This window comes from Dendroctonus ponderosae, unplaced genomic scaffold (assembly GCF_020466585.1).
Source record: "Dendroctonus ponderosae isolate FM_Combo_2020 unplaced genomic scaffold, Dpon_F_20191213v2 Dpon_F_20191213_8, whole genome shotgun sequence".
Lineage (NCBI taxonomy): Eukaryota > Metazoa > Arthropoda > Insecta > Coleoptera > Curculionidae > Dendroctonus > Dendroctonus ponderosae.
In genome coordinates, this window is record NW_026019016.1 from 7,883,391 (window position 1) to 7,909,184 (window position 25,794).

Genomic DNA, 25,794 nt, shown 5'->3' on the forward strand with positions numbered 1-25,794 from the left:
AAATACGTCTTTCGCTTTTTACTAAATTATATTATAAAATTTAATAATAAACATTAACGGAGTCCTAGGAATAAGCATCTGATCATATACAAAATGTTTCCTCAAATTTGCACTCAAATTTCCTAAATGTTTGTTTGCATTAATGAATGAAATGACGATTTTTAAACATACGCTCCAAACTACTTTTAGATGCTCCAAAAACTGCTTTCAAATGTATGTTGAATTTAACCTAAGAAGGTTATTTTCAATTTTTTTGATCTGATGTTTGATCTAAGAAGCATTAGAAAATATTTCGTATATAGGAATTAGCATCTTGTGAAAATTGGAACATGGAACAGTATTTTGCCTAACCATTTTGAATAAATTGAAATTACGCATTTTGCTACAAAAAATTAATGCTTCAAGAATCGTTTGCTGACAATCCAGCACCAAACGTTCGATTCCAAATTTAATTTGTCGTCTACTTTCATATGGCGGAAAGGATTTCGTTTTGGGAAAATATATTCACTATACCGACTATTCATGCCGTTATTTGCTAATCAAATTCAATCAAAAGTCAATAACATTTGAAAGGAAATCTGATATGTTGTGGCTATGTGATTCGGAACCATGTTTAATACAAAATGTAAACAGCATTTATTTATTTCTGGATGTTGGGATACTGATCAATTCGCTTTAGAAAACTTCATATAATGCAAAATATATATACAAAAATGGTTGTGTATATTACATGGAATAATTTTCTACCAGGTTTCAGCTTTCGTTAATCTTCGAATATGGGTATATACCAAGCAAAATCGAAGTTACATCGCTGCCAATAGTAAATTTCTACGAAATACTCAGAAAATACTATTTTGAACACGAAAATTATGTTTCGTGCACAGTGCAATTCTTAATGGCTCATTTCCTCACCCTGTATAAATCAGCCATGGTAGGATGAAGGTCAATTCAAATTCAAACTCTTTTATTCTCTCAATGGAATGTTGTGTCAACTAGGAAGTAGTAACGATGGGCGCGGTCGAGCTTAACGAGGATTTAATTAAATGGATAAAGCTTTACCTGTTTCGTCTTTTCTTAGATAACTATTACGTTGCTACCAGAAGCATATTTTGAGCAAACTGTTTATAGCAATTGAGTGATACTGTTTGGTACTTTTGAAGCTTAAAAAACTTGCACATTAGTAAGATGTTTTGTACGTATTTTTAATATGGTCCTTTGTGATTCATTGAATGCTGTCCTTTAATTTTTTTCTGATGCTTCGTATTTATGATAACTACTTTATTAAATTTATAATTTACTGGAAACTTAAACTGGAAAAACTTAAATTTATAATTTACTAATAAAGCTGGAATTAATTTAACGCTTGTTTTTTTGGGTTTGAGTTTGGTTTTTGAGTTTGAACGAACAGTTCTACGCTGTTCCCACTAGTTGTTTCTCCGCCTACAATTTGTAATTATTTTGCTGTAATCGACAAGTTTCCCATTTCATCTTTTTTTCTGTAATTTTTTTCCACACGGGACCTAACATAAATGAATATTTTTCTTTATGTTAGCCATTCTTCAGCTTATGCTGCACACTACTTCCTTTTCCATTTAATTAACTGGTACACGCACTAGCTATCACCATATATCCAGCTTATTTCCTGCAATTCTAACTTAAATTATTGTAAACTAACGAGTGCAGTTTTCCTAATTATGTCACGCTTTTCTTTAGCAGATCTCAAGGGGCACTTACGTCTCATTACTCGAAGACGTGTCTTTCCTTAACAGTCTTCCTCACTAACGGTGCCATATTTGCATTCGAATTGAACAGGTCACTGAATCTTTTTTACGTAAATCACGTAGGATTTGGTATTGGTTTATCTTGATGATCTGGTGGGACGAGTGTAATACTCTTCTGTTATGCGCTTTGGAGTAGATGGTGGGTAGAAAGTTACGCAAGTTTAGTGCTATTTATCCGACAACGGGAATAGTTCCAGCGATGGACATCGAATAATTGGGATTTGTCTAGCAAACATCGTTATACAGTTTACGTAATGATGGTGATGATGAGGTCAGTGTTCTACCATGCTGAACCTTCTGAAATTTGCTGATGAAATGTTATAAGTATCGAGAGTGTTTCATCAGAATATGCAAATATTTTGGATACATTTTTTCCAGCGGACTCAATAGATAATCGAAGAAGAAAACAACAATTACTAATACTCCAAAGTATAAAACACCTTAATGTGTAAGGAGAATATTGTGATTTTAACATACTTTAGAGTATGTTATGTAATTATACGAATATAGATCAAACTAAATATTTTTGCTTTATGCACTTATGTCCATAAATAAATGGTTCTCTGGAAAATCCCGATATCATGAATCTTGCACAGATTGTTAGTTACCAAATTAAGCATTTTTTTGTTCTATGTCAAATAACGTAGTGGTTCAAGAGCATTTTCTGTATCAAGTGGGAGTAAATCAGAAGTGGCCCCGTGCGAATTAATGGAACCATCTACACAATTTACAAATATGGTTAAACCTAGTTTCAGTTGTTTACTATTTAAATTAAAATTGACAAAGTAACTGTGGATTTATTTGGGACTCGGCCATCGTGAGAATGCTAAAACCACAAACTGATGCTGAATTATTTAGAAATTGGAAATGGTTCAAGTACACCGGATCTAAAATTACCAATAACACCAGCAGTACGTACAAAACTGTTGCTGAAATACATTTTTAGTTGTAATTGTTTCATTATTTATTATAATTAATTCTGAAAACCAAAAATCAATCATTAAAATGTCGTCGTGGCCATAAAATCACTATAACAGTGAAATAGACAGAATGTCTGTATAATAGATAGAAAGAGCCATTTTAAAGGAGGAAGAAGTGGAAGAAAAAGTTGCGGACAATTTCAGATAACATACAAATTGGCATCATATTCACATTAATATTATAATAACTTTTTCCACTAATTAAAAGAAATTTTCCGCGATGATCAAACGCTTTTCAAGCTGAAATTCGGTCTTCGCAGTAAGAAGTAAACTTATTGATCTCATTTTGAATAGTTTCATTTTCCAAATAAATTATCTTATGTACCATAAAATATCGGGGTAAATTATCCTGTTGGGCACCAGCTTGTCTTAAATGAATCCTTAATGTTTGGTATACTTTTAAAGAAGGTTTATTTTTTGTTCATCTACAGGTTTGTTGGATAACATTCTGGTTGGTAACGAATACTCCAAAGTAACGACAATCAACATTTATAATCCACAAGAAAGTAGAATGTTGAGACGAAAATGCAAAAGAGGACAAAAAACAAACTACAGACACAGATAGATTAAAACTAAATGAAAAATTAAGCTTCCTATTACGGAAATAATTGAACATGTGTTTAGGTACATTTGGAGAAATAAATGAATTCTCCTCATTCTATTTACAATTTTCATGTGCTCTAAATATTACATTTTGTGTAATGAGTGGCCCTGCATATTGCAACATTATTTATATGAAATAACAAATAAAATGCCTAATAGACTATATTTTCCCTGAAAAATTGGCAGGTTTCGTACCCATATTCCAACAGGTCGGTATATTCCAGTAAATATGTACCGTACTTAAGCTACTTGATAATTACACTGGCTCCAGCATAATAAAGCAACCAGGAAAAATAAAGGAGCAGCAATAATTGTCAATAATTTCACCATTATCAATATTTAAAGGCAAAAAGAATACGTGTATGTTGCAGCCCAGATGCTATTTAATATAGACTCATTATATTAATTGCCTGCATCACGTTAAACGCTTCGTGTGCAATTTTCGAAGACACGTCTTGTATATGTTCTGAGAACAAATATTATAATAATTACTACGAAACGAAGAAAATGCTATAAAGATGATTATAAAGTTGTGATTTAAAATGTTCCCCAATAAAAAAAAACCAAGCAAGAAGATATTGCTCCTACTACCTACCCTAGGAGGAGGAGGAAACATTACAACTTTTAATAAGAGTAACTTAATATGCAACATTGCATTTACATAATGGAGTAGAAAACTATTCGGACTGAGTGCGTTAGTTGCTTTGTCTGAATTATTCAATATTCCAGATTATACTAAAATCGAATATCTAATGACTAAAAACTTCAAGCAACACACGCTTAAATACCTAATGGAATGTTAATGGTATTTGCAATATGTAAATAGGATGAATGCACACTTTTTATTTTGTTACTTTTTAATGAGATTGTTAATAGCTAGGCTTAATGTGTTTAATACGTTACGTTTTTGCATAAAGGACCGCTGGAGGCAATTAATAGGGAAGGCTTTTGAATCTGAAGATAAATGACTCTTTTTGAATGTAGAAACGAATAAGCAGGATATTCAAGCCAATACCGCTAAAAATGATTTCTTAATGGAAATAGTAGGTTGAGAGACGATTAAAGAAACTTTGGGTTATTTGGAGCTCCTTTAAAAAGCTTTTTATTCCATCAGTACGAACACGCTTAGTTAAGTTCAAAATTTACCAGAACAATTTAGGTCTACATTTCTTGGTAGAATTAAAGCTAAACAGCGATACAATCAGTTTTACTTTGGAAGTTGTGCTAATAAGTTATAATAAGATTTAATTGTATTGCAGTTTTGTCGATATTTTCTCTAAAATGGCTTAAAGCACTATAAGTGTAGTCTGAATGAATCATCGTTTTTCTTAAGACCCGATACCATCAATGTCATACAGCCGAAGATAATTGAATGTTACCAACAATTTATGGTGACTGTTAACCAGAAGAAAGTAACTGGGAAAGTTATTTTACGGTCTGCAAAAAAGTGTGGACCGCTAAAGCTCCCTGTTCTTTCGTCTTAAAGTGTATTTTATGACCTTTGGTTCAAGAAGTCATTCCCAATTAGCCATTAATATTTTTTATGTTACATAGTTAACTGCGTTAACTGCTAATATCGTAGCATATGAACTTACATAATGAATGCTGGATAATTGCAAGCCATTTGTAAACAACAAGCACAGTTAAAGCGAATATATTTCAGCTTTGCAATAATTTATAACTATTTTGCAATAACTAAAGCAGCATGTTATTAAAACGCGGTCGGTTTTAAAAGCCGTTTCAATAAAGACTTTATGGACCTAATTGAACATGTACAGTACATATATATATAAATAATCTTTATTTCCTACAGAAAAAGGCTATCGACCCAATCGGTCTTTCTGCCCTGTACAGTACATTATCGTATGTATGTTGAATTGAATGAAAAAATAAAATATATGCATACAGAAACCACTCCAGTTCTAACTATATTTCCTCCAATTGCAATAAATTATAATCTGTTATCCTTTGGTTCGCTTGAAAATCACACGAAGACAGCCGCTCAATCTTTGCAGATAAGTTTTAATGCTGAATATTCCAAAGAATAACTTTAGGCCAACTGCTTTTACCAGAAAACGCGATATAATAAATGGCATTAAGGGACATTTAATAAAATCTATCCAGTTACAACATTTCCATATTGAATAAAGTCGCTGGACGATAAAGATTCTACCGATATCCTTCAAAAACTTTCTGAATCAAACGCGGTCAACATGTCATCTAATACAAGTTATTCCTAAAATGCTCCGTTACTTTGTGTTGTTCTTTCATAGATAAGTGAAATTTAGATTCAACAAAACATTTCCAATAAATCTTAAAGTTGCGAAATAAAATTGGTTTTTAAAGCCCTAGGCAAAGTGAAATGTTTTTAATCGGACCGCACCCTACACGACAACAAAACCAAAAGTTGTGTGAAGGTAAACTTGACCCGGAGAAAGTGTTTTGTATATGGGCATCTTAAGCAAGGTCGTAACAAGGAGGATTAATTGGAGTTTATAATGATGAAAAGCCGTAACTTTATATATTTAATTAATTGCCTCTAACCTGCCCGCTAGGAGAAAGGCAAATCGGATTTTTAAGCCCAACAAACCTTGTAAAGTGCGATTTATTTGGATTTTTATTGCTACTTGCAGAACAATGCTTAATACTGTGAAGAGATGATTCGGCATTTATTAAACTTGAGAGTTGGTATTTTAGCATTTGAAAGCAAAGATTAACACATTTATTGATATGTAATGAGACTTAAAAAACAGATTGATATTTTTTTAAATGCTTCAGAAAGCTGCGACTGAATGCACTAGGAATCAGTGGTTTTGAACAAGAATGCGCCCATAATACACTTAAGAAACAGTTGTGTTGTGTGTAATTAATGCAATTTAATATATTAAATTCTTACTCAATTATAGCAGTGCATTTAAATATTGCACAATTGGAGCAAATTCTAAGGCATTTTGCAAAATAAGAGTTTAATGGCGCTTGGGACAAATTTATCTAAGTTATAAATTACTTTCAAATATCTTATAATGGGATAAGCGCGCCAATCTAAAGCGGAAAATTCGAATGGACATTTCGTACTTTCTCGTGTTATTTAGCAACTGCGAGATATACATAATTTATATTGTATGTATTTTAATTAAAATTTGTTTTCCAACTTTAAAATATTATAATTGGTCTGACTGATTTCTAATACAATCGAAGTAAAATCACGTTTTCAAATTTCAGATTCGCATGGGTGATGGGCCCTTACCAATTTGGTAAGTAGCAAACTTCTTTCAATTTTTAAGGTTCGTTTTGTATATGGACAGCTGGTAAGATTAATAGGAATATGAGTACCCATATCATAAATTTTTGCAGAAAATTTGCAAAATATGGACCTTCTTGATGGCCCCTTTCGAGAATTTGCCACCACCAATAATGTTTTGGTTGGTGGTTGTGTACTGAAATACAAGTAAAAATATCAACCTCTAAACGGCTTACGAACATTACATTTCAGAAAGAGTGAGAAATAACTGATCAGCCGTTATGTCTTTTTCGATAATTACTGCAATTCTCTAGCCTCCAAAATAATAGAAGCAAAAATTGTAAAAGGAAAAAACTCGGAGACGGTTGAAGATTATTGATGAGTGATAAACTCAACTTGATAAGGCTTTTGAATAGCTATATTTTGATCACCTGACATTATATGCATTTTCGAAAGTTTTTAAAAGATTTTCTCTAAAGGCTCGGTTGAAAAAATCTCTCTTTTCAATTATTATTACATCTCTCAAAAGAAGAACGCTTAAACCGTTCTTCAACGCTTCTATGAGAGCACCAGCTTTGTTTAAAATAAAAATTCGGTTTAACATACACTTGGTTTTTATAGATCACTAACACGATTTTGATATGCGCATGTCCAATGAAACAAATTAAAAATTAACATAAAATTATATCACAAATTTAATGGAGATTTGAAAATAACACATTAAAAATTCTTGACCTATTAGCTAAGAGAGCAATTAAACAGGGTAAACTTGTTAATTCGATCGTCGACGTCTTGCGATATTAATTAAACATTTAATCAATGACGTTATAAAATTAATCGGCTTCTTCACTTTCTTTCTACTTCGTTATACAAGTTGGCCTACAAATTCGAAGATTGTTCCCGATAAGGGAACTTTACTTTTCACTTTCTGCGAGAAGCCAATAAAAGTGCTATGCGATATGTTAATGTGGCATATTGTGGCATCCTATTGTCTTATGGAATCTATTGTTTGTCTTTTACGGATCTTGTAGTAGTTAATATTACAATACGGAATTTAATGAATAGCTATTAAGAGGAAAAAACAATTCCATGAGCGTTGTTTGATTTTGAATCGTGACTTATAGTGGACAAGGTTTTGGACAGTATCGATCGATGAAGAAGAATAGGTTTTAATACATGTGATTAGTGGGAATTATTTGGGTTTGGTTTCTTTTTAATCAAAGAAAGTGTTGTTCTATTGCATGACAAAACAACTTACTTATAGGAACTGGTGTTTACTAATTTTTTTTTCAAATACATGTACCTCACACATACTTTTGGATATAAATAACATATAAGACACTGAGAATTTGCATTTTATAACGTGAGTAAATTATTTTTTCAAGTGCAAAATGTATTTAGTTTCTGTATTATTATTATAAAATTATTTTAACAATTTATTTGAGTAAGATTTTTATTTCTGAAGATGTACAAAAAACATTCTGAGAAAATTGCAGCCGAAACATAATAGCCAAATTTCAAAATTGTAAAAATTCGATTTTTAAAGTCTAGTGCAAAAGCGATAGCTGTATTTTATAAAACGGAGATAACTTTTTAATTCATAAAGTTTATAATTGTTTGTCTAAAAAAAATGATCCATGATTATTGAAAATGTTCACATTATTGTTCCATATAAACAGTTAGCTTCAAAAAGTACTTCAACTCCATGCTTAGATAATGTATAATAAAAGGCACGAAATATGACAAAAGAAAATATTTGATGACGATGATGACAAACATTTTCTTCTAATGAAGATGTTGAACTGCTCATTTTACGCAGTTTCCTGCAAATTTGATGTTGTTTTTCAGATAAAACCGTAACACTGTTATGAAAGTAATTTGCGTTCTCTGGCAAAACTAATAAACACTTCTATTGAATACAATAATTACCTAAATCGGCATAGATTTATTTTTACAAAAAGTATAATTTTACTAATATCGAATTATTTCATATAGTACATCGATTTGACCGATGCCATACTTTCAATAGCTTGTCCTCCACGTCAATAAACTTTATACCAACATTATCCAGAAGTAGGTAGACGTGAAAGTTCTAACTAAATTCAATATTTCTTCAACCCTCCATCTATGTGTACTTCGTAAAGTCGTGATAAAAAATGTTTGCAATGCAAAAGCAAGCGATCCTGTGCTTTTGCATTTAAATGAAACTGGATGTAAAACACATACCAAATTACTTTCAACTGTGTTCAACTTTAGTTACGGTTGAGCAGATGTTAAGGCACCAACCTCACATTTAATAATTTGGCAAATTCTACCATTCTAATTTCGCCTACATTGCGAAATTCTGCCTATCTCTTAATGATACCGAAAAAATGCCCGACCTTTGGCATTGGCAATGAATCGAGGAAAGGCTTTCACGACCACGTGTCAACGGCCTATCTAACATGGTCGAGAAAGCAGTTCTTTGCGTTGGCTATCTGCTATCACTATCACGAACATTTACCACAAACGTTATCAGCATCTACAGCTATTAATCACAAAGGGATCATTTGATATTTTGCTAGTTTTCACTAAGTTTTGACAATGTTATCGGTATTAATGTTGAAGTAAGAGCATGTTTCTAATTGCTAGTCAGCTATTGTACATTAGAAGCCATTAGTTTGTTCAATGGTCTATTTGCACCCAGAAGCGACAATCATTCCCACCAAGGCAAAACTTTAAAACTTTTACTGGATGCATTTTAATTTTGACCAAGGAAATCTAACAGTGTTTCATTGAACGCTGCAAGAATTCCAATTATGAGGAGGAAAGCTCATTCGCTTGCGTTTTAAAGCACAAACCTGGCTGACCACTTTTCGTTACAAAATGAGACCAATGTGGATTAGAATCGGAAAATGAAGTCCACACCTAATGAACTGTATGTGCATTAAGTACTAAACAATTCACAATCTAGAAATTTAAAAAATCATAGTATAGTATAGTTAAATATTGCGATTGATAAGAAGAACGTGACCATTAGATCAAATGTTTTAGAGAATCAATTAAAATGCACATTAAATAGCCATGACTAAGACCACCATGCATAAAAAATGCAAAACTGCATCGATGTTGATTGATCTCCACTTCAATTCCAATTGATTCGTTTCAACATCCTTCCGGTCCTGTGGGAATTTCATTTTTCTACAAATAGATAGTCTGAATCGAACCAGTTGAACAAACGATTTAACTTTAGTAGTAAAAACTCTCCCTGATTAAAAGACGCAACATTTGAAATAAAGTATCTTCGTGACTCCTGGGAAACATTGTTAATCATTATACAATTGAGCATTATCATGCCATTTTCAATTTGATGAATTGGAAAATGTGATGAGAGTAAGGTTGATGTTGCCATTGGCCTTTAAAAATCAAAAGTGAACCATGCGAACGAAATTTGCCTAATCGCTTTCCTGTCGAGCCATGAAAGCCGTCTTCAGAGAAGCCAAGTTAATTGTAAATAAAATGTGTTTTGTTGTTGGGCTTCACTTTCACTCATCAGATGAATGTACCGTTAACAGGGATGGAGTGAGATGAATCTACCAGATGCACGCTAGGAACTAATTATTGAAACATTGAAGTTTGACATAGCATATTTTCACTTTTTTTGGGGTAATTGGAAAACAACTTACTCGAGGCATCAGAAATTAAGGTTTTTGAACGGACAAACAGATACTAGAAATATATAAATATATACAAAAAAGATATAGACAAACAGGTACAGAAGCTAGATTTTCGTATTAGAGGCCATGAGTTGAATCTTCAGTTACTTAGTGAAATGGACAAACAACGATTCCACTTAAAGATATGAAGCAAATTGAACGAACTGTACCAGTGCTTAATTGGTGTACACTTAGAAGCGGAGAGCAGTTCCTATCTGCATAATGTATGCAAAGCTTAAAAGCTCTATAGATACAATGTTATAATCGTTAATACATATCACGTCTTATCAAGCAGCAGCTAAATCCTGCACGATGATGAAAGGATTTTAAGTCGCTTCGTTGCAAGCTAATAGAACACAATCCGACAGTATCGAAATCATTTGCAAATTTCCTTATTTTTAGTAACAGATGGTGAAGTCAGTTTATGGTGTTTAATTGTTTACTTATTATTTTCTTAAAAATGCATTCATTGTCTTTTTCGTAGTACAATCCTGGCAGCAGGTGCAATGCACATAAACTCGTAATCAGGAGGAGTCGAAACTTAGCCTGCAGCAAGAATCTCTCTTCAAATCGGCCTACTTCCCCACTAAGATGAATCAGAGATCGATTAAAAGTTTTCGTCCAACCAGTTAATATAATGTAAAATATATGTGATAGCGTTATGCATGCATCTAAATAGCCGTTTATTTGCTGGAAGAATTATTTAATCAATATAATTGAAAGTGAAATATTAAAACACACAGGGGCGCCAGCTTTCTTCAATAGGAAAGTGAATAGGGTCTGCCGATCATCTAAAGTTTAAGCGGTGATTACTATTATTGTCATTAGAGTAACATGAGTAGAAACATTGACGACTATTTCACTGTATTATTAAATTACAATAATGGAAGTTGAATTATGATCTTCAAACAAAGCATCATATTTTGCAAAACAAACCAAGCAAATAGAAAATAGCTCTAATTAAGTAATATTTAAGGCTGACCATTAAGAAATAAAACTGAAAATCTTCCATATATGTTTCAGAGCATTACCGACATATTTTGTGGAAAGGAGATAGATAGTCAGAAGTAATGAGAAATTCTGCAGATTCTTTCTTCGTAGAGCAATATTATTTACCTCGGAAGACTGCCATCCTGTTTTATCACCTTAATAAAGTTAATTTGTATAAGTACAAGGTGTCTAAGCTTCGCATATGCTCGAGATATTTATTAAAACTATGCAAATACCTTTGAGGGAATTAAGTTTCTGTCACGGGGTAAAAACCTGATGTCGACCTGTTCGAATAGCAGTAATCATAAGTAATTTAATAAAATAGCAGACGTTCTGACGGGACAGTGGCAGCGAATACTTATGTTTTTCATGTTTCTTTTTTATAAAACATTATTTGTGAGTCTTTCGCAAATTTACTTCCGCATGATCAATGCATTTCATATCTGGCTATTGTTTCCTTCGTCGAAATCTGGTGCAAAATTGTCAAAATGCAAAAAAATCTAAAAATTTGGTGCCAACCGCAATACCCGCTTTCGATTTAAACGTTTCGTGTTAGTTAAATTACAGATTAAAACTTTTAAATTGAACAGTATTTGTAATTGTATATTGAAATGTAAACAGGAAGCAAGAGGCACACAAATCAACCAGTCAAACAATCTCGATAGTTAGTCGTATTTAAAAATATTAAAATGTCGATATTTAAAATGAGCTAATAAATTAAAGCACAAAACGTGAAACTTCTTCTAGTGACTGGCTCAAAACGATTTAGATTAATTTTAATATCAAAAATACTTGGTTCAAAAGTACAATAAAAAAATTATAAATATTTCTTAAACAAAGAGAATGCTGGGTGGTTCTAGACCTCGACTTCTTAAATTGTTGATTTCAAAATGTCCTGATTATGCAGAAGGAAACATGCGAAACGTTTTTTTACAAACTGTTTGTTGGGTATTTCGCCGCAAAACTTTTTGTCTTTAAAAAAGACAGAATTGACTCACGTCTTTTATTACAGATTGATAAAATAAAAATAAAATAAAAGACGTGAGGAAATTCTTTCTTTTTTGAAGACAAAAATTTTTGAGGCGAAATACCCAACAAGCAGTTTGTAAAAAAATGAATTTGCGTCAACAATATAGAACTTATCTATGCGAAACTTTGCAAAATTTGACCTTCATCATCAGTCGCTAGTACAATATGTTTTTTATATCCTCCTTCAGTTTTTTTACTCCATTTTCAATCTACACGCATTTTTTCAATTATGTTCAGATAGCTTAAGGATTGAATTATGCCTGTTTAATCAAGCGTGATTCACAATTTTTATTATTGTTTATACGTGTTTCCCCACCTAATGTTATTTTTTATTTCTAAATGTTATGCTATTGGCCGGCCCATTTTAAACAAGTAGGCATTGAAACTGTGATATAACATTGCGCAAATGTGTGCTTTAGAAAACGATCACATTTTTGATATTTTCATTTATATATATCATTTATATATATTTTTATGGCAAAAATTGCTTCTATTATTAAAGTCATATATTGCTGGAAATAGTTCTGACATTGAAGTTAACTGAATAATTGCTAATAAATGATCACGATTGTTATCTAATAAAATTCCCAATCTGTGAGAAGTATGCCCACAGTTATTAAGATAATTTTGCCATGTTCATTTTTAAAATTTGATGGGTGCTAACTATTTTATTTTCGTTTTACTGTTGCCGTATCTCAAGCAAGAAAGTTACTAAATAAATTTAACATTCCTGAATTGTTATGATTGATATGATGATAAATTTTATATATAAATTGCTATTTACTTAAAAATTAATTCTTGTACTCGTGTGTGATGTATGATTAATCAGATACCAATGAGCAGGCTGTTATTGCAATTTGTATTATGAAATAGCATCGATAATAAATGACCCAATTTGTTGATGCAAATTGCGATAGGTAAATGTGATATAACTGAAATACATTGAAATATTTATTCTTTGATTTTGAAGCGTTAGTATTTATTAAGCAAGTTTTGCTCAATTTTATATTTTTTAATATTTTACTTTTTCAATACTAATGTATTAATCCAAAAAGTGCACAATTGATTGAAATCACGAGCCGAAAAACTGCCTATCAAAGTAAATATTTATAGTGTAGTTGAAACAATCAAATTTGCTACTATATTTGTCATATCTTCATCAAAATATCGTGTAGGACAAAAAATGTTTGCCCAGAGCAGTCACTCAGGGCAAACTGAACATTATTTGAGGACAACCTCTATATATGGTATGAGCTTCAACTATTTCAGCTGAAGAACGTATCATGTATTTTTAGGTGAAAATCTCTCTCTGTAAGAAAATAACTTAAATTATTCACGTATCTTTTTTTACTCGAACATTTTTGTTGCAAAATCTAAGGGTATTAAACCAGCCAGAACTGATGTAATTTTCAATAAAGCAGACAAACTTGAACGATATTCTTTTATAAGCTTTCACATTACTCAACGGATACGATCCGAATATATTAGGAAGTATTAAAGCTGAATAAAATGGCTTATCTTTTGCTGTGGCGTACATTTTCCACAAATGTGTGCCCGGAAAAAGAGTCCCGAAACTTTATATTCACACGATGAATATTTTATTACTTTCTTATGGGCCGATCTGCATGCAAATCATCAGAACGACGGTGCTAAATTTGATTGAGTTTTTAAAAAGATAACATGAGCGTGTTTGAGAATAAATCACACGTTAAAAAATGAATTTGTTATAAAAGATGGTTTCAAAGAAGGATAATCTCATAGGGGATGGTGCACTGTTATGGTGCATTAAAGATCTAGAATTCAGTTATTTTGACAATGGGTTTTGTAAGTTATCGCGTTTTGGTAACCATCTCGTTTGTAATAAATATCTTGTCAAGAACTTGATTGAGTATGAATCTAAAGAAAGAGTGGGTATGCATTCATATATTCATAATAGAATTTACAGTTGAAATGTTAAAATTGTAGAAAAAGTTGATCGTTCAGAGACTTTCCGTTGAATTATCTGCTAAAATGCAATTTCCATTACTTATGCATTATAACAAAGCCGATGAAACTCACACATATTGAAGCATATAGTTTGATTGCCATTAAAACTACGGAAATACGTTTAAAATATCTATTTTCCGTGCTATTGCCAGATGCCAATAAGCGTACATTTATTACAGCCAATTCATATTATAAAATTGCACATTTTATAAATGACCTCAATTTGTTCATGCAAAGTGCATTAGCTAAATATGATATATCTATAATTGGAAATTACATAAATTTACACATTTTTGTTGGATTATACGGTATTTTAAATAATGCGAGTTCATAAAGCATGATAATTCATCCACTGTGTTCCAAAATACCGGGCCATTATTACTGTAAAGCGTGAATATTTAATTGGATACCTGCTGCAAGCAATGAAGTTACCATATTAATAAACGATTTTCAAAGAAATCACTTATAGCAGAATAATTGTGAGGTTTTAACTGGAATTTTAATATTTTATTGGCAATTAATTAGGAAGGAAGTCTAAGTAGTCAGTCTGCTGTAGAAACATTTTAGGTTTTAGCATTTTATAAGAGTACGTGAAGGCTTGCTTTCCACTCAGCACGTTGATCTAATTTTAGAATTTATAAATGATTCGAATAATTGGCTCGGTCCTAAATTACCCAATTAAAAACATTTGTGGTAATGTGCTTAATGAATACTATCAACGCTGTTGTTTCTTTTGCTAAGTTTTCTTTAGCGGAAAATAATGTTTGATAAAATTAAGAAGGATAACAAGAGCAAAGCGGTAGGTACACCAAGATCCGATTCTACTTATGTTGTATTATATTATTATTCTACTTATATCAATACTAACAGAATGTTAATCGGGATTTATTATAATAAACTTGCTTCTTGCAATGACTGTGCCTAATTGTTTTCGTTTCGTTCCAGTGAATTGATGCTAATTAAGACATTGAAGAAGCTAGAAAATTGTTTGGACATATCAGCTGTATTTGGCAAAACTACAGCAAATGCACAAAGACTAAGAAAACACAGTGTTACACTATTTTATCGGGAGATAAGAAAAAAACAAAATAATTAAAATTTCTTGTGACAACATTTTTGCCTTTATGATTTACRAATGCTTTTTSAGATTCMTTATAATGACTTYATTAGTCTCTTGAAAGAAAATCTTTATTTCAWCGAATTTAGRCAAGTTCAGAMTGAAYTTGTTGMGGYGRATTAACCCATRAAGGACTTTTCAAACCATTTTCTTTGGTTTTTTTGGTTTTCCAAACGATTTTYTTGGGTGTCCTGTCCCCAAWTKTTGTGTCSTTTGGAAAGATAARATTTCGTCACCTCTTTTATTGCCAATTGATATAGAGTGAAAAGATAATAGAGAAATACATTAATAATWWTAAYAATTTGTATAAAGCGTATAAGTATTCGCTCTTAATTGAGAAATAAGAACACTTATTATCAATTCGTACTAAATGCGGTGAGRAACTTTTGCCCTTTCAAAATGCTACARTTTTCAGTTGAAATACCCAAGAGRGAGGGTTTTAAACAAAATAATTTAWGGGTCAACTCGACTGTAAATTTTGAATTGAAAAAATWACTTTAACAGAATAAAAACTYTTTTGGTAATTCTGCTGYTCGATTTGCAGCTTCCATGATGTTTASAATGTCCAATACCAACACCAACTGTAAAAACTAAAACAGACACTATATAAAATTCTCAATTCTATTTCCATCTGTCTCGATAAATAWTTTTTTWAAAGKTGAGTGGRAAATCTAATTTAGCTACARAAGTGAAAAAASCTACAGYTWTTAATTKCAGTAAAASGTACATCTTCGTGATATTTTAGTWTAGATTTTTTARTAGAAWTTTTTCTTTWGATAMATTCTTTAAGSAATAAAAAAACCSAAGRSACTTAGAATCGGAGAAMTATATTKTTTTTGTATGTAACAGTCAGAAYCCCTCATAAATTTTACCAGTTACTAATCGCTTCGTATAACTTTAAATATATGCGATAYTCGAAATTATCCATATTAAAATAWTTCTRCAGCATGTTTCCCATTTTTAGGTATRATTTTGTAGTCGGTCGYCGAAAGAAGTTCAAGGATTWGTAACGCACACATTTTGGCGAAAATMACCATCCTGTTTTTTATTGTTATTTTAGAGTTTGTTCTTCTGAATTTAATTTTAATTTCAAACGTAGGTCTTGTTTTAATACTACGTTAGAATTGTTTAGGTTATAGGAATTGCAATAACTACATGCGAAAATGTGTCGATTTGCTGTCGCATAGTTTTCATAAGAAGATTAATGCTCTACTAGATTTTTGCTCGCGGTTAGCTAAATATTAAAGATAAAAGCATAATTTTTAAAATAAAAAGACTCTATCAGCATAAATTCTCCTTGATCAGTTTAATGGCGTCAACTACTCCAGCTCATTAAGAAGCGTCAGGTAGGTGTACGATGTTTTAATCAGCTGAAACATATTTGAGAAATTATCAGTAGTTATGATAATAATATCCTCTCAGCTTACAATAAAAAATAGTAAATATCCAGCTGAACCCATTGAAGGTGGTGCACCCAAAGTGATGGGTTTTTGACATCTTTTCAGAATGAATACAATATCTTTCCTCACTTTGGGCTCCATCTCATACCATCTGGTGTCGTACACATATTTTGCCAGGTCTAGGCTCTAAAATGCTCTGCTTATGTTATGCAATAATTTAAAGCTCATCAATGGAAATAGTAGTAAAATTGAAATTGGCGTTGCACTGCATTACTACCAATAACCAAATGTTAATGAACATGGCTTTGATTTGGATCGCTAACAACTTGTAATAACGTTACCTCATCAATCAGTCTTTGCCCAGCATGACATCCTATAAACACGGTCAGTATATATCCCATGATAAAAGAGATGGCTTTTGGTGTAGATGCCTGCGTTTTAGTATCATAAAATAATTTGTATTTTAGTTTAAAATTAACTAATTTTAATTAACCACCTTGAGTATCTGACTGCCTAATGACCCGATAACAATGGCTGCTGTTAGGAATAAGCTTCCCATAGTTGGCTTAACCAGACCACTTAATTCTTGAGAGACTCTACAAATGTAGTAACCACAAAGAATTTTTAGATTTTTAAGTAATTGGGCAATTTATTAAACGATTAGACATACTTGATGATGTCTTGGTGGTAGCGGATGCAGTAGGATAACTGTTTTGAACAAATTTTCGGATCCTCAGATTTGAAAGCGTCGCGAAAAAGTCCCTTCAAATGGTTCAATCGAGCCACAATAATTTCCACAGCTTCCAGTGGAATGCTGCTAATAACCAAAGTAGACGGAAGATACACAAAAATGCCTACAGCTTGAAATATGTAAACTAATTTAAAATGTGATTTGTCCATTTCTTTGACGGGCAGCCAAGTAGGATTTATCATTCCACATGGTTCATTGAGGCCCATTTTCACATTCATTTCCTTGCAATGCGGCACCTGCATGTAGGAAAGTAAACAGTACCATAACATGCCTGGAAATGTGTAGATAATACACACTAAGGAAATCATGTTTCCTCTTTTAACGATTTTTTTATAACCCGGTGGTTCTCCAAATTGTCCAAAGTTGAGCAAGTTGTTGAAGAATCTAGACCAACTTCCATGATAAATTGAAAAATTTATGCTAACTGACATACAACCGACAAAGCCGAATATATCGCCAATATCTTCGCTAATATCAATGTTCGTTCCATCTGAAAAATACTCATACTTCCAGTTCTCTACGTTTCTTCTAAAGTTTCATAGGCACAACTTACTCTTTTTTACCAGGATCAGATGAGCCAATGTTCCCGAGAAGGACAGAAGTGATATCGTTCTCAATAAAATCGACAAACTGATGAATATTTTCATATACGACTTTCCGTTTCTCATCGGATACCATAGAAGTAAATTAAGAAGCATTAAAGCCCAATAAAAAGGCTTCGCTCGTGAAGTGGCATACATTTTCAACACATCTGGACAGGAAAAACGCTTCACCGACTTTTATATTCACCCGGTGAATATTTGATTGTCACTTAAACAGCGATTTCTATGTAAATCACAGGCAGCTTTGTTCATTTTAGAACAGATCACTAGCTCGGCTTTATATTAAAAGAGGCATTGTGACTTCAGCTACCACTTTGTACTTGATGATGCCATAAATAATAGACAGAAAGATGAACGAAGAACGAACAAAACTTTAAAATTAATTTTTCAGTTATTGCAAATGACCAGCAAGGCATTTAGAAAAAAAGGATCTAATTTGAACAAAAAATTGAGAACATATGCAAGGTGTTGCAAATGAAGTCAACATATTTTAAGGACGGGTTCAGAAGGTAATTTTCAAGAGTTCGTTTTAATATGCATATGCCCTTTGATTTGATTTAAAAATGTACTGAAAAATTCAGCGAAAGCCATAAAAAAGTTCCGTCATTGGCATAAAAGATTAATTTGTAACCAAAATAGAGAAAGACTGAAATATCCGCATATTAGAAGGTTACTCTTTTTATGTAACGGTTTATATTTAAAAAATATATAAAGGAAATGATAACAGTAAACATTTTCTTAACGAAATAGTTTCTAAGTAATTAATTGTTGTATTTTGTTGTCTCCGAAAAAAGCGCCGTGAGAATTAAAAACAGTGTTCAAATCTCATTTAAACATGAGCTAAATTAAAAAACTCCAACATGAAACATCACTCCACTAGTTGATGTCCGTATACATATCGTAGCAAATTTATTTTTAATTTTTGCCGTAATTTGTCTTGCTGTTTCACTTCCAATCATGCTAAAAAGTCACTCATTTCATTCAACTTTTTTAGTTGGAAAATACAATTCTGCACATTTTTTGTAGGTATGCATGTGATATGCAATAATTTTATTTACTTACTAGGGTTTCCCAATATTTGAAAAATCAACTTGGTTAATAAAAATTCATGTATTCTTTAACTTGTTTACGAATTAAGACGCGTTGCAAAGCAAATTTAACATTTTATTGATTGTTTTTATATGTTATTAGTTTGTTCATGGTTTGAGTAAACTCGATTAGTTTTGCTCAATTAAATAATTAATAATTCATATTTACGAAAAACGGACAAGTTGTGAAAATGTGAGCAGATATAACTGAACTTTTAAAATAGTGTAAATGTCATTTTTTTTGTTAGTTAATTAGCTGAACATTTTTGCAATTTTAACATTTGCTGTTTGTAATTTCAGTGACATGTTAACACATATGTTGCACTCCTATGGCAGCTTTGGTTAGCCATGCAATGCATCGATTTCCTACGTCGCCTCCAGATGCCGTACACTCATCATACGGTTTAAGGGTAAGTGATCAAGCTAATAAATACTTATTACTAATATTTAATATACATGGTGTCCCATAAGCACATGATCAAAAGGATACTGCGATATTCTTTGCATCAAAAGAAGACGATCTGACCCAACTTTTATTAACAAAAAATGTCTGGCTCCTCTGCTACTGATGGCCAAATTTCTTCAAAAAAACTATCCTTTTGAAATATCAGGAGAATGGTACGATGTATCTTGGTGAAATTTGCTGTGAATTTGTTCCTATGTAAGCCTCATATTTTGATGAAACAATCGAGTTCAGGCGTTTTGGACAAGTGGTGAATTATTGAGTGTTGTGGTACAAAAACTACCAGAACTTTTTATTTGGTCGAGGAAATCAACTCATTTTTTGGTTCATGTACTAATCATGTATTCGCAATTTTGTGCTCTTGGTAAAAACTTCATAGCATTCATAGTTTTTGCGAAAAAAAAAATGCATTTCTTGTCAGTCAACAATGTTACAAATTGTGCTGTATGTATGTTAGATACATACAGATCTGTATGATAGATCACAGCCCTGTATGTTAGATACAGGGCTGTGAGCAAAAGGGATACAAGGACAAACGGATAAGATAATGGTACACAGATATATCAAACACTTAGATATGTGAAGAAGCATATCACAAAATAATCATGGTAAATTCAAATGCGAAAATAATAAAGAATAAAACCCAATATCGAAGAAAACTTGCGCTGGGAATTATCGATGCGAGATCCAGGTGACTTACATACACACTGAAAACTTATTGAGTACGAATTATTTTTTCGAAAGGTCCAGATCAGTATTATTATTACATCGGATTACCATTGAAAAAACAAGGATTGTTAAAAGTTAGGGAATATTTAAATATTCACATTCGTATATTTCGCAAAAACTAATACGGATAAAGACTAAAAGAATTGATGAATGCCGCCGCTGAATACACACACCGAGAGTATCATAACAAAACTGTACCAATTGGTACATTGACTCGAGTGAAAAACATATTTCAATAAAGATCAAAATGGGAACAATTAAATATAAAAAGATGACGATGTTCCGAAAATTCTGAAGGAAATAACAAAAAGTCGTTTTTTTTTAACAGAAACCGTAGTGTTTGCAGGACACCTGCATGTTCCATTGAAAAGTAGAATCATTTTCCATTCTTCTTATATCCGTTTTATTTAATAAACAAACTCCTTCAGCAGCCAATCGTTCTCTAAAATTCTGCTCTCCTGCACATATGTTTTCAAGGATTACAATTGATTTTCCTGAGTTGCTGTAATCCTGAACCTTCACTAGGATATTTTTCAGTTGCCTCAAGGTAATCTTCGTTTCACTCACTCACAACTTTTTTTGTGTCCTCTGAACTGAAAACAATTATAATAAAATATATTTTGGAAAATCACTTGATTGAGGTCCATTCAACAGTTCGTATGCTCAAAAACTTATAAATATTTGACATCTAATTCATGAATATTCCATTTCCAGAGTGAAAGCAGCTCTCGGCGCGGCGGTGACGTTTCTAATCGATCATCATCAGGCAGCACCGGAGCCTTGTCGCGCTCCATGCGGTACGCAGAGCCGTGGCTTTACGGCAGCGTGAGCACTTCTGGAGGCCTCCTGTTAGCCCCTGCTTTAGTGCTGTGCCAATGTTCCGATTACGTAACAGGTAGTAGGCGATCCTCATCGAAAAAATCGCCTCATTTGTGCAAAAAGTGCAAAGGTACACGATTGCCTCTAACTTCTACCGATTCGAAGTTTGGAACGGTGAGAACTTGAGTAAAATCTCAGCAACATCGTGCTGATCAAAGCACACATTCTAGGTACGATGTTATCCGACATCGCAGCAGATCGCTTCCAGTGCCCCTCTAAGGGCCGGGACGGTTCGTGTTACTTCATCATCCCGGCCATCTATTCTGCCCACAGCAGACCCCTACGATCTGATGAGAAGATCAAGGCTATCGGTTCCAGAAACAACTTCGACTGTTTCCCCTTTTCGTGACACTACAAAATCTCCTACAAAAAATAGCAGAGATAATACAAAACCGAACAACAGTGGGAGCAAAGGAAAAAGTAGGTGTCCCAACCGCACAACCAGAAATGGATATAAATGCCTTCATTAAAACCCATGTATGAAAAATGTATGTTTTCCAGGTACAAAACAGAATACTTCATACAATTCGACTTTCGGGCGTCGCTCGATTTTAGAATGCGATGTTAATCCATACGAGTTAATGTGCAATGAAAGTGCAGCAAAATCCAAGGAAGCAAAAGTTCCAAAACATAAAAATGTTACTTTAGTGAATGGGCAGCGCATAAGGTTGCGATCAGATGTGGACCATCAGGACTATGAAGACGTCCAAGTTCCTAAAAATGGCAAACTGCCCAACAAAGCGATTTCGCAGTTCTCAGTTGCGCAATTGTCCGAGGATAATTCATCAGGAGTTCGATTGGTTTGTATTCAGAATATTCTAGATTTTCGACTTTAGGTTAAAGTCAGGTATAAAAACTTTACATCTGATTACTATGACTCTAGTTATCAACGCCCGCAAAGCCTGACAAGGATTCGGACTCCGCATATAATACCCTCAATTCAAGTCGTTTCAAGTCAATATTGAAAAAAAGAGGATCGAACTACAACGGCGATTCATCTCCATATTCGGATGTGGAGGAAGCAGTAAGCCCTACTTCGACCCGAAAAACAGGCACCAAATTTTATGTTCCCGTACCAATGCCGTTAACTCCTCGGAAAAAGGTTCAGTTTTTGGACGCTGGTAAGTATTAAAAATGTAAATTCCTTACATTCAAAAATCCATAACAAGAATTGTATTGAAAATGCAAATATAGTGCTAAATCAAAATTGAACCGAAAAATAGGTGAATGTTTCATAATAATTTTACAAATAGGTGAATAAACAAAAGAAGAAATCCGGGCGATGTGACTCTTAAATCATGTAAATTTCACTAAACGTTACCCACGAAATAGACTTGTATTCTGTACAAACGTCAAAAGACACAAATCAATGGGTTTCCACCACTTGCTGCAACATTTCATGAAATTTACGTGAATACATTGTCCCGAATTCTATAAATATAGATATCAGAAACAAAATAAAACGTCAAAAAATAACAAGAAACAAAATTTTACAAATGAATCAGTGAATAGCCCTGTGCAGCCGTTTTGGCCCACAAAATACCCCAAGGGATTGGGAGAGTAAAACTTAAGGAGCATCTGTAAGGTCATTAGAAGTGTTTGTATTCCGCTTTTCACTACAATCAGCAGAACGGTTTCAAGCTTGTGAAGACAAAACTAGAATAGAAACAACTTTGTTCAAAGCTCTGTAGCTGCGAAGCGATGCGATTTTGCGAAAATTTTAAATTTGTTGGGACGGATTTGCAATTTTTGCACCATTTAACAATTAAATTGTGTTGCCAGTCAAAAATAAAGAAATTAGAGATTCAGAAGTGTACTTTTAAATCCGAGTTAGACAACCATTTAAAACATTCAACTTCAATGAATTCAAAAAAAAGTGTTTTAATAGTGCAATTAATATTCCCTCTAACTTGTAACTGGTTCCTTCTCTAGCCGCTAAGTTGAGCTAATCTTTCACTATATTTTCAGACCTTAATCAAATACATTGCATATTGCGAACTAGCAACTCAACGGATTCATAAAGCAAATATTATATATAATAATCCTAAAGAATGGCCTGAAATTGCCGCTGTGTTCGCAGATTTACCCGATAATATGTTTGTGATGTTTATAGTACTAATGAAACGAGATAATGAAATAATACATCTCATGCTGTATAACGTACAAAATGTTGCCAACAATATTGTGTGAAGCTTTGAAACTACCACACAATGCTCTATAAAATTTTCCAGGTTTTACTGACGGAAGTGAAGAAGAAGCTCTGGATGTGGGTAAAGACGAACCATTCGAATTAATCGAAAATATAACTGAGTCGGTTGAACCGAAACTCAAACATGAAGAAACAGAAACACACACAATCGATAAAGATGAAACTACTGATGAAGTCTTCGAAGATGCATTAGAAGAAATTGATACGAATATTGAGCCACCAACTGCAAAGAAAGGTAATATAATTTTTGTGAAAATCAAGTCCTTTATGTTTTGTAAATAATCTAGTCATGTAATAAATAATGTGGCTACCCTTTCTACAGCCCCAGAAGTAAAACGAACACCAAAAGTCTATCGAAGTAACAGCGATTGTATCAATGGCGGCCAGGAGAGCGTGGAATTTTACGACACAATGGCTCTACGAACACGAAAACGAAGTGACTCGAGGTTAGTGTTCTCTGAACATGCTTTGGCAAAGTTGGACGGAATAACTACCAGAACTCGCAAGATTAGTCCACTGAAGCTACGGCCGACTAGAGCGCCACCACCACCGCCCATAACCGCAGATCAACAACCAAAAGAGCGTAATAACGCAAAAACTACTATCGAAGATAAACTGCCAGCTGAAGATCGGAAGTCAGAAGACAACTGTACAGTTGACCAAAAACCAGATAATGACTCCGGTAAAAAGGAGTTAGAAAAATCGACTGTTGCTGAAGCAGCCGCTCAAGCTCACAAAATATCTGTTAACAGTAATGTAAACAAACCTGAGGATGTAGCAAAAGAGATGTCACCTCCAAGTGCACCACCACGAAAACGCAGCAGCAGCAAGCAGGCTGGAGTGAAAATCGTGAATCTAGCTGAAGCTGCTCCATCCGTCAAAATTGAGTCTCCAAAACCAGACAAAGCAAATAAAACCATAGTGCAAATTTGTTCGCCAGTTACGGATCATAAAATAAAAATTAAAAATGATTATGCAGATTTTGCCAATGTGAATGGGGGACAAATAATCTCGATTTTTGAAAACCCTCAAAGAAAAACCTCTATAATGATTAATGGCGACGACTGTTATTCCACAGTAATTAATGATAACGTGCCTCTGTATCAGTCATCTGTGGTTGTCAATGATGAATCGAATCCTGTTCAGGTCACAACCAAACATAACAGCAGTACGATTTACATAACAGGGTCTTTCAGTCCTCATCCTGCTATTGGAGAAACACCCAAAGAAACATCGTTCAGACGTGCGAGTTCCAATGACGCAAATGAGATGGTGACATCCTTCAATACAACTACTGAGATTGAAACCCTCGAGATTGGAATCGCTAAACACGAAGACAAACCAACCTTGCGACTCGCCTTAGATTCATCTTCATCTTCCGAGCTGCTGAAAGAACTTCTTCGGGATCCCGTTGAAGCAGTTCGCCACAATCTAGTCCCCCATGTCTGTGGAAAATCAGATGTGGCTAGGCGACAAAGAGATAACAAATTTCCCAAGCACATCTTGCCCCTCGGTAAAACCGAGTCTCTTCTCGAGTCTCCTTTAGAAGAATCAAATCTTCCCATTTCCCTAGAAGACTCTTTTCTAAGACTAAGAAACTACGAATCTGTGCGAGACGAAATAGGTTTAGAAGATGGTGACTTTAGCCAGTACGAACCTATGGATCAAGGCTCAGAATGCTATACGGACCATAGTAATAGAAGCTCAGTCACTGAAGAGGAGTTGGCAAATCGCACCAAATTTTATGAACTATTAGCGGAAGGCGATAATATCGAAGTATCTGAAAGTGATGATCATCACTACGAAAGTATCAAAGTTAACAATGATCCCATTTATGAAGAAATTGAGATGCCTCCTCCACTACCAGCTAACCCTCCTCCGTCCTTGATACTGGACGATTTGAATTTGGACAAAGAGTTTACAACCAGGTGAGTTTTAGGATCAACTGACGCAACAGATATCTGATTAAGTTTACTTTGAATCATAGGTCAATCTTCGAAGGAGCATCCAAATATGACATCCTCAGTTACTTAGTAGACGCGAAAGAACGCGGCATAGCTCAAGAAGAGGGCTACACATACAACTTTCATTCCAATGGAAACAACGAAGATGAAGCCAAAGAATCGTATAATAGAGCATCTCACATGAGCACCGTCAGTGACTCGAGTGAAGATAATTCTTTGATAATATCAGGTAATGTTGGAAAACCTGTCAAAACTTTATATTTCAAAGCGTGATAAATTGCGGTTTT

The 25,794-nt window shown here is 33.4% G+C and overlaps 2 protein-coding genes across 3 annotated transcripts in view; one reads left to right on the top strand and one right to left on the bottom strand.

Annotated features, from left to right (window-relative positions):
- Positions 1–25,794, top strand: part of LOC109534518 — a 101,694-nt gene that overhangs the window by 71,054 nt on the left and 4,846 nt on the right. Inside the window, exons 2-10 of one of the 2 annotated variants that reach the window (XM_019900243.2) lie at positions 6,587–6,618; positions 19,564–19,673; positions 21,170–21,448; positions 21,505–21,754; positions 21,836–22,134; positions 22,218–22,455; positions 23,566–23,778; positions 23,866–25,471; positions 25,531–25,736. In XM_019900243.2, coding sequence (XP_019755802.1) covers positions 19,593–19,673; positions 21,170–21,448; positions 21,505–21,754; positions 21,836–22,134; positions 22,218–22,455; positions 23,566–23,778; positions 23,866–25,471; positions 25,531–25,736 — 3,172 coding nt within the window. In that variant the 5' untranslated portion in view covers positions 6,587–6,618; positions 19,564–19,592. The remainder of the gene's footprint in view (positions 1–6,586; positions 6,619–19,563; positions 19,674–21,169; positions 21,449–21,504; positions 21,755–21,835; positions 22,135–22,217; positions 22,456–23,565; positions 23,779–23,865; positions 25,472–25,530; positions 25,737–25,794) is intronic. The other variant, XM_019900244.2, reaches the window with a different exon arrangement.
- Positions 16,290–18,612, bottom strand: LOC109534446. Its single transcript, XM_019900113.2, has 5 exons — positions 18,137–18,612; positions 17,493–18,073; positions 17,319–17,418; positions 17,164–17,253; positions 16,290–17,008 (listed from the first exon to the last, which is right to left on the bottom strand). The coding sequence occupies exons 1-5, from the start codon at positions 18,311–18,313 to the stop codon at positions 16,841–16,843; spliced, it is 1,116 nt and encodes a 371-aa protein (XP_019755672.2). The 5' UTR covers positions 18,314–18,612; the 3' UTR covers positions 16,290–16,840.

Excerpts from the sequence above, each read along its gene's own strand:
- LOC109534446 (XM_019900113.2), bottom strand. The coding sequence starts at position 18,313 with ATGTATGCCACTTCACGAGCGAAGCCTTTTTATTGGGCTTTAATGCTT. Across the intron at positions 17,254-17,318 it reads TAGGCAGTCAGATACTCAAG|GCATCTACACCAAAAGCCAT; the intron begins GTGGTTAATTAA and ends ACTAAAACGCAG. Across the intron at positions 17,009-17,163 it reads GGCAAAGACTGATTGATGAG|AGCCTAGACCTGGCAAAATA; the intron begins GTAACGTTATTA and ends AGAGCATTTTAG.